The following is a 7,398-nucleotide window of genomic DNA, read 5'->3' as shown; positions in this document are numbered from 1 at the left end:
ATAAAGAGGGAGTAAATAAGATGTTTTGGCTTTTGCCACCACTTCGGAATTCAGCATTTATTTACAGAAATGTAATAGATAGAAGGAAAGAGAGCAAGAACATATGCTACAGCTGATGTATTCTAACAACATTAATATGAACAGTTAAATGACATACATTGACAAGTGTATGACACTTGGCACATCTTCTAAATCTGATTAGATTTGATTATATGAGTCCAAAAATAGTACAGTAATACAGAGATCGTAAATCTAAACTAAAATCAGTAAACAAAAAAACAGAACCTTGCTGTCAATTTGCCAGTCAGTGCTTCTGCTGCAGACCGTTGATCGCTGCTGATAATTATGTTTACTAAGATCGCCAGGGTCGTCAGTGCAAAGCGCTTCTGCAAATTACTCTCAGCATGGGGCTGAAGGGGTCTATAGGGGGTCTGTATTAGCCCAAGGGGGGCTGTTTGTCCAGAAGCAGGGGCTGAGGTCAACAGCAAGAAACCCTCTGCATACCTCTACACACTCCAGGTCCCTGTGAGCTGTTTGTCTGCCATTCAGAGCCTCACCCTGTGTATGCCTGTGAATGGAAGTGAGCTGCTTGCTTTGCCCCTTTGTCAGAGCTGGTTATCTGTCCATTAGCCCAGATGACCTCATCCCTGCCCCCTCCTTTCACCTCTGCAGCTGATAAATTCACTACGGTCACCTAAGCATGGGGTGTCGAGGGGCGGTGCAAGCAATTTTGCTAATCCTGTAACTACTAATTGTCTCCTCCTATCCTATGGCTTTAACAAACACAAGCACAAGAGACAGAGTCACTGCATCTGGGTATATAAGGTGCAGGACATGTGCTACTACTGATGGCATGCAGAGAGAGCTTCTCAGACAGGACCGACTGCCATTTTTGTGACACTAAGAACAACCAAGCATTTCTTGCTATTTTGTTGCTGCCACATTATTCAGGCTGTTTTGAACTTGTTTGAGCACTGATCATGAACACCAAAGGAAGATTCTTGCAAATCCTGCTTGTGTGCATGTTTGTGCCAGCTGTCCAAGCACGGATCTGGGCCTGGATGCTATCGATGCCATATAGTCCACCTGATGAAGGACCTATGGGGCTGAGAGAAAGAGAGACCGAAACATCTCCTAACAGCCAAAAGAGTGATATGGTGAGTTACTGTTTCTATGTGTGTTTTGATAAAAAAAATATATATATATTTGATATGCAAATCATACCTTAACAACAGACTTCAACAAGCTATTGGAATTTTTTAGAAGTAGGTGCATGTAAAAGTTTCTGCAGAGAAATTGGTTTTCATTTACTATAAAACTCCATTGGATTCTCTATTCAACCATAGTGAACTCAAATTTTAATTAATCTACTGAATTTGCATGTGGTTGCCTGCATTTGGTTCTGAATGTGTGAATCTGGTTATAGGTGGCCTGCAACCATGATCGTGCATGTGGAAAGGGGTTTTCCTGCGATCGACACTTTGGCTTGTGTGTTCCGCTAAGACAAGAGGGAAAATATTGCCGGCGTGATGCCCAGTGTGTGCGAGGACTCAGCTGCATGTTCGGCAAATGCATCCGGAGCATTCCAGAAGGACAGGAAGGTTAGATCTATATAATTCTAAGCAAAGTTGATTTAAAGCACAACTGTATGTTAGAGCATGAGGAGTAAGAATTAAGCCTGTCCATCAGTAGCTTAATGTGGGCTGCCTACCATTCTCATCATCATCATGATCACTTCAGGTGCCCGGTGTAAAGTAGACAAGGACTGTGGAGCTTCAATGTGTTGTGCTCGTCATCATGGTGAGAGGGTGTGTAAGCGTCGACTGGTCCTAGGCGAGAATTGCTTCGTGCCTGATGGAGGACTGGCATTTAGCATCAACCAGATCTGTCCATGTGATGAGGGCCTACTGTGTCGTGGAAATGGTCAGCCACAAAACAGAGAGTAAGTTTCCTTTTGTTTTTAAAGAATTCCTGTATTTTTACCACTTCAGTTATAATGTGTATAAAAATGGTAATGTGTGTCAGAGTTAACATCTGTTTTTTATTGCTCTACAGGATGGAATTTGTGTACAATCCTGATTCAACCAGCTGGACCTGCCAGGTTCCAAAACATTGAGAACCTACTACTGTAAATCTAATTTATTGAACTTTTGTATATACTGCTTTCAAATTGTACATATAAATAAAGGGTTTATTGTTTCAAGCTGTCTTCTGAAATGCAAATGGTTATAAGTACACAATAAGCTATTCTTCTTTTTAATACACTTTTAAGCCATGTGATTTTAGAAGCAATATTTCAGCACAAAACAGGGTGTGGAAGCACAAAATAATTATGTAAAAATGTATTTAATTGTCATGGTGATAAATAGAACACTATAGTATTTATCACCTCACATTTTCAGTCATTATAAAAAGTGTGGGGAAACAGTAAAAAACTTCCGCATGGCATATGATTACAGATATTAGTTGCCATTTTAAAACAGGTATTATGGCATGCAACAATTTTTTTCATGGGTTAACATACATTTACTCATCCTAATAAAAGATAAGAGTCTTGAAGCATGTCTTCCTTCCTTACCCTGAGAGATTGTTTGACGAGTAGAACAGTGGTTGAGAATCTGAGCGGACATGGAGCAGTGTAAGGTGAGAAAGGTGCTATAACGGTAGAGGGGTGCGGCTCTGTTTTTGGCCTTGTAAGCTAGCGTCAATGTTTTAAATCAGATGTGAGCAGCTACATGAAACCAGTAGAGGGAGAGAAGCAAATGGGAGAACAAATGGGAGAACCCCAAGGAAGTTTGAAAAGTCACACAGCTGCATTCTGGATCAGTTGCAGAGTTGGAATATCTTTTAGATGCAGACATGACAGGATAGAGTCCAGTCTTAATATAACAAGGGACTGAACACCTTAGTAGTTAGTGTGGACAGAAACAGACAAATTCTTCTGATACTGGTAATATTTTTTTTTACATGAGCATGTTAGTTTTCTGACAATACAAATTCTCCTGGACAGGGTTTTGTGCTTTCTCATTTCACAGTAAGACATAAATGATGTTTTCTTATTAACCTGGGGTGGTTATAGGTATCTCTACTTAGAGAAGTAGTGCATCACCCCATCTCATCGTTGATTATGTTTCAATAACAGAATGCCCTGTAGTGTTTTATTCTTTATATTAGAGGTCTTTTGATCTTATCTGCAAAGAAACAATGTGACTATAGTCTTTTATTCCGGACAAATTGGAAGCAGACTTGATAGTTGACTGGGGACCAAGATGCACTTATGGAAAAAATGTGTAGCTCCTGCTTGGTTGGAACAAAAGCCTGCAGCTACACTGGCCTTTTGTGAATAAAAACGAAGACCTCTGCAATATATAATGCATCCTGGCAAAATTTGGTAAATCAAACAAGCTATAGATTAAATACAGTATAATCAGCATAATTGACCAACATTTTGTACTGCTGCAAAGTCAGAGGTTATAGAAAGTGGATATCAAATGTGGCTTCAATATTTGAGTTTCAAATAGAGGTTATTATATGTTAGAAAACCTATAGACGTAATCTATTTCTCAAAAATCTATAAAAAAAAATGTGTAACCTTAATTTAATTTACTATACAAAGCAACTTGATTTTGTTTCCATGAAGTGGAATCATGGAAGTTCAATCTCTAGACACTACAACATGGACAAGGTGAAGCATGAACTTGTATTGTATTTTTTTTTTTTTTTTTTTTTAATCAGGTTGACTTTTATTTTGCAGTGTAAAAGGCGGAAGTGGAAGCGAATGTTTTGGTGGAGGCAGATAAATCCTCTGGAAGCAACGTGCTCAACTTTTCGATCGAATGCAGTTTCCGTAGGAAATAAATAAAACCAAACAGATGCAGAATGTCGACCGCCATGAATTTCGGCACGAAAGCGTTTCAGCCTCGACCTCCTGAGAAAGGATCGTTCCCTTTAGACCATTTCGGTAAGATAGGTGAAGCACGAGATTAAGGAAGTTACGTCATTTACGTTAATGACGTGCGATCAGTGTGCGTCATCAGCGTTGCTTACTGCGGCATCTCTCTCTCTCTCTCTCTCTCTCTCTCTCTCTCTTTGTGTGTGTGTGTGTGTGTGTGTGTGTGTGTGTGTGTGTGTGTTTTGCAGGTGAATGTAAAGCGTTTAAAGAGAAGTTTATGCGCTGTCTCAGAGACAAAAACTTTGACAACACTATGTGTCGACTACAGTCCAAAGAGTACCTAGAGTGTAGAATGGACAGGTAAGCTGCTACACAAGACACAACACAAAACTAACTAGGGCATGACTTAAAGTGCACGTCTCTGATATAAAAGACACTTGTAGTTTGTCTGTTGTTTCATACCCAAGCCTTTAGTGTTGTCCTGCCTTGACTCAGTCCACCTCTTAATATCATCATTATGACTCCATGGCTATTTAAGCATTATTATTATACAGAAACACAGTATAACAGATTGCTGCATCACAGACATCACAGATGTCCCATACAGTGAGAATAAATGTCATTGCTAAAGCAAGAATCTCAATGAACACAGTCTCCTTTCAGTGCAGCCACAGCGGCACTGCTTACATACATCATCTCTAGCAGAAGCATCAATACTGACTTCATAAAATGACCACTTGTTTTCTGTGCATTGTTTGTGCATTTTGCATTTTTTCCTGGTGATTTGATATGTTTTTTTGGCCAAATTCAATGGGAAATCAATTCTTTCTTATGTCCGTCATCATGGAATAAAAAAAAAAAACCAGCAAATAAAATCCAAAAATATGATTGAGCTTTGCAGCAGATGCAGATTATGAGTCTGAATAGCATGTGCTCTGGCCATCCAATCAAATGATTCGAAAATGCTGATGTACGTGGGCCTTTATGGGGCTAAATTGTAGTCTGATTTAATAAACATCAGACAACATAGCCTATATAGTGAAAAAAGCCCACCGGTGCTGGCATAATGGCTTTTTATTTTGGATGCAGACAAACCATGCTGTTCAATAACTCTCACTATGAAATACAGTAAATACAGTTACTATGTGTGACTACAGTCCAAAAAATAACTGGAGTGTTGAATGGACAAGAAAGATGGCTGGTTAGCTAAAAAAAATGACTACAATACTTCGAATATTTATTTTCACGTGTGTATGTTTCTCTTCAGGCAGTTGATGGCGAAGGAGCCTTTAGAGAAGCTCGGTTTCAAAGACATGATGGACCAAGTGGAAGAGGAAAACCAGGAGAAACCCTGATGACAATGATGAATTGTGTTATTATTTATCTAATTGTATTTTGTCCCCAGTGTGTAAATTAATCTGATGTATAAAAGTGTTTGATATACTTTAGAGATCTACGTGTTGTTTTTGGTTGTACATTTCACCCTGCATCACTTCGTCACGCCAAGTAATTTTTTATTGGCATTCCAGCCATATACAGTAGCGAAACGTAAGAAAAGTCTCCCATGACCAACGTGCTACATAAGACAACATAAATGAACAAAAATGATCAAAAACACAGAACTACACAAAACTAACTAGGGTACGAAATAAAGTGCATGTGTGTGGCATAAAATACACTTTTTTAGCTCTGATGACAACATTGCAAGATGAAGCAACAGTCGGTATTCTGAACACACGCTGTGGGTTATGTAAAACAAGATGTTTTCCAGAAGCGAAGCAACAAAACACCAGTTCAGGATCCAGGGTAGAGTCTGTTGATAGTCATGACCATCTACATTTCGTTAGCTAAATTAACATCAATGGTAATGCTTGGTATTGGTAGCAATCACGCTTTCAGTCTACAGTAACACATTTTTGTTAGTTGCTTCCCGAACTTTGCAGTCCCCTATTCTGTGTTTACGTCATTTTTTGATGTGCCAACTGCTTGAGTTCATTTGGACTTAAAGGCAATTGAACAGTGGCCCAAATGACCCCATCATCAATCTCTCATTGAATGTTCTTGCTACATGACACAAACCAGAGGTACTGTATAAACAAGCAATGTTTCTTCATATCTAGTGATATTTTTGGAAAATGTCTGTTTAGATTATATGACTGTTAGTAAATATGAACTAATTGCAGGTAAAATTTCAAGTTGTGGGTAGAGAACTGAGAAAAATCTGTATGTACTATGGGACTGGGCTAAGAAATCATTTAAGAAAAAATGGATTTTCTGCTTCACTTTGTTTTAGCTAATTGTGCAAGAAATTAAGTAAATCACAATTTGTAGCTTTGTTGCAGTGGCTGAACTTTTTGTCACATAAAACATATATGTATGGGGTGTCATTTATTCACAGAGTAAATATTTAATGGTGTCATACTGAATAGATTTAATTAGTTTATTTCACAAAATCTGTGTTGCTGACACTTTCTGACTTTTCTGTAGCTCAGCTGTAGCAGAGATACGTGACACAATGAAAACATTTCTAGTGAAAATGAAATCTTTAACACCGAATATTGTTCATCTACAGATGCGGTGTGACCCTGAACAGACATTAAGCTGCTACAGCAGATAAATGATGAAAAGTTAAGTTTTTATAGGTTTTTCCACAGAGAGTTGCCAGTTTAATGTGTACACATTTTGCTCTGACTCTCTGGGAGTACATAATGCGTGTATACAGTGACTGTAGGCCATCAGAGTCCATACAGGCACAAGGCAACGGTAATTCAAGTCAAATAAAGTAGGCTTTTATTTTCATTCCTACATTATACAGTAGAAAACACAGAGAAACTAAACGGTGTTCCCCAGGACCAATGTCATACATAAGACAACATAAGCTAACAAAAAATATTTGTTTCCATTTTACGCTGTTACACATTGTTAGTATTAAGATGTATTTTGTTTGGGTATGATCAAAAATCTAACACACATTTAATCTAATTTAATATATACAATAAGATGTATATTTATTTATGTTTGCTTATTATAATTTTTAAGTATTTTAATTCTGATGACATAAAATGTGACAGAGCAAAAAATAAATCACATGGGGTAGACTGAAGATTCGATCATATAATTATAAAGGAAGCCAATTGTCCCCTAAAAATGGCAATTATATAATTTTTTTTTATTATTAATGCTGAATAATGTGTGTCGATAAATATTCCGGCGTCATATTCACATATTCCACCTGAAAATCTGCTATTCAGTGCCACTATTGTGGTACCACGAATGGAAGTTTGGAATTCTCCAATATCTTTAATCATAGTAACATAGTATCACAGTAGTGTCAGTAACGCAGCACGGTAGCGTGGCCGAGCGGTCTAAGGCGCTGGATTAAGGCTCCAGTCTCTTCGGGGGCGTGGGTTCGAATCCCACCGCTGCCACTAACTTTTAAAAATGTATTTTTTTAACCATAAACAAAATAATATAGTTAAATTAAAGTACATTAAATAAAATGTAGC

At 38.0% G+C, this 7,398-nt stretch overlaps 2 protein-coding genes and 1 non-coding gene across 3 annotated transcripts; all 3 read left to right on the top strand.

Annotated features, from left to right (window-relative positions):
• The first annotated feature begins 844 nt into the window (after positions 1-844).
• On the top strand, positions 845-2,116 carry LOC124388830 (dickkopf-related protein 3-like). Its single transcript, XM_046853894.1, has 4 exons — positions 845-1,157; positions 1,427-1,601; positions 1,741-1,942; positions 2,056-2,116. The coding sequence occupies exons 1-4, from the start codon at positions 981-983 to the stop codon at positions 2,114-2,116; spliced, it is 615 nt and encodes a 204-aa protein (XP_046709850.1). The 5' UTR covers positions 845-980.
• A 1,638-nt stretch (positions 2,117-3,754) lies between these two features.
• On the top strand, positions 3,755-5,335 carry LOC124389031 (cytochrome c oxidase assembly protein COX19). The gene is made up of 3 exons (XM_046854229.1): positions 3,755-3,961; positions 4,141-4,252; positions 5,160-5,335. Exons 1-3 carry the CDS (start codon positions 3,880-3,882, stop codon positions 5,245-5,247), a joined length of 282 nt encoding a protein of 93 aa, XP_046710185.1. The 5' UTR covers positions 3,755-3,879; the 3' UTR covers positions 5,248-5,335.
• A 1,903-nt stretch (positions 5,336-7,238) lies between these two features.
• On the top strand, positions 7,239-7,320 carry trnal-aag. Its single transcript has one exon. It is a non-coding gene; the product is annotated as a tRNA-Leu (tRNA).
• The last annotated feature ends 78 nt before the right edge of the window (positions 7,321-7,398 follow it).

The sequence above is a fragment of the Silurus meridionalis genome, chromosome 7, assembly GCF_014805685.1.
Source record: "Silurus meridionalis isolate SWU-2019-XX chromosome 7, ASM1480568v1, whole genome shotgun sequence".
Classification (NCBI taxonomy): Eukaryota; Metazoa; Chordata; class Actinopteri; order Siluriformes; family Siluridae; genus Silurus; species Silurus meridionalis.
The sequence above is the reverse complement of the archived record's forward strand: the minus strand, read 5'-3'. Positions and strand labels throughout refer to the sequence as shown.

Excerpts from the sequence above, each read along its gene's own strand:
- LOC124388830 (XM_046853894.1), top strand. The coding sequence starts at position 981 with ATGAACACCAAAGGAAGATTCTTGCAAATCCTGCTTGTGTGCATGTTT. Across the intron at positions 1,602-1,740 it reads CATTCCAGAAGGACAGGAAG|GTGCCCGGTGTAAAGTAGAC; the intron begins GTTAGATCTATA and ends TGATCACTTCAG. Across the intron at positions 1,943-2,055 it reads GGTCAGCCACAAAACAGAGA|GATGGAATTTGTGTACAATC; the intron begins GTAAGTTTCCTT and ends ATTGCTCTACAG.
- LOC124389031 (XM_046854229.1), top strand. The coding sequence starts at position 3,880 with ATGTCGACCGCCATGAATTTCGGCACGAAAGCGTTTCAGCCTCGACCT. Across the intron at positions 3,962-4,140 it reads GTTCCCTTTAGACCATTTCG|GTGAATGTAAAGCGTTTAAA; the intron begins GTAAGATAGGTG and ends TGTGTTTTGCAG. Across the intron at positions 4,253-5,159 it reads CTAGAGTGTAGAATGGACAG|GCAGTTGATGGCGAAGGAGC; the intron begins GTAAGCTGCTAC and ends GTTTCTCTTCAG.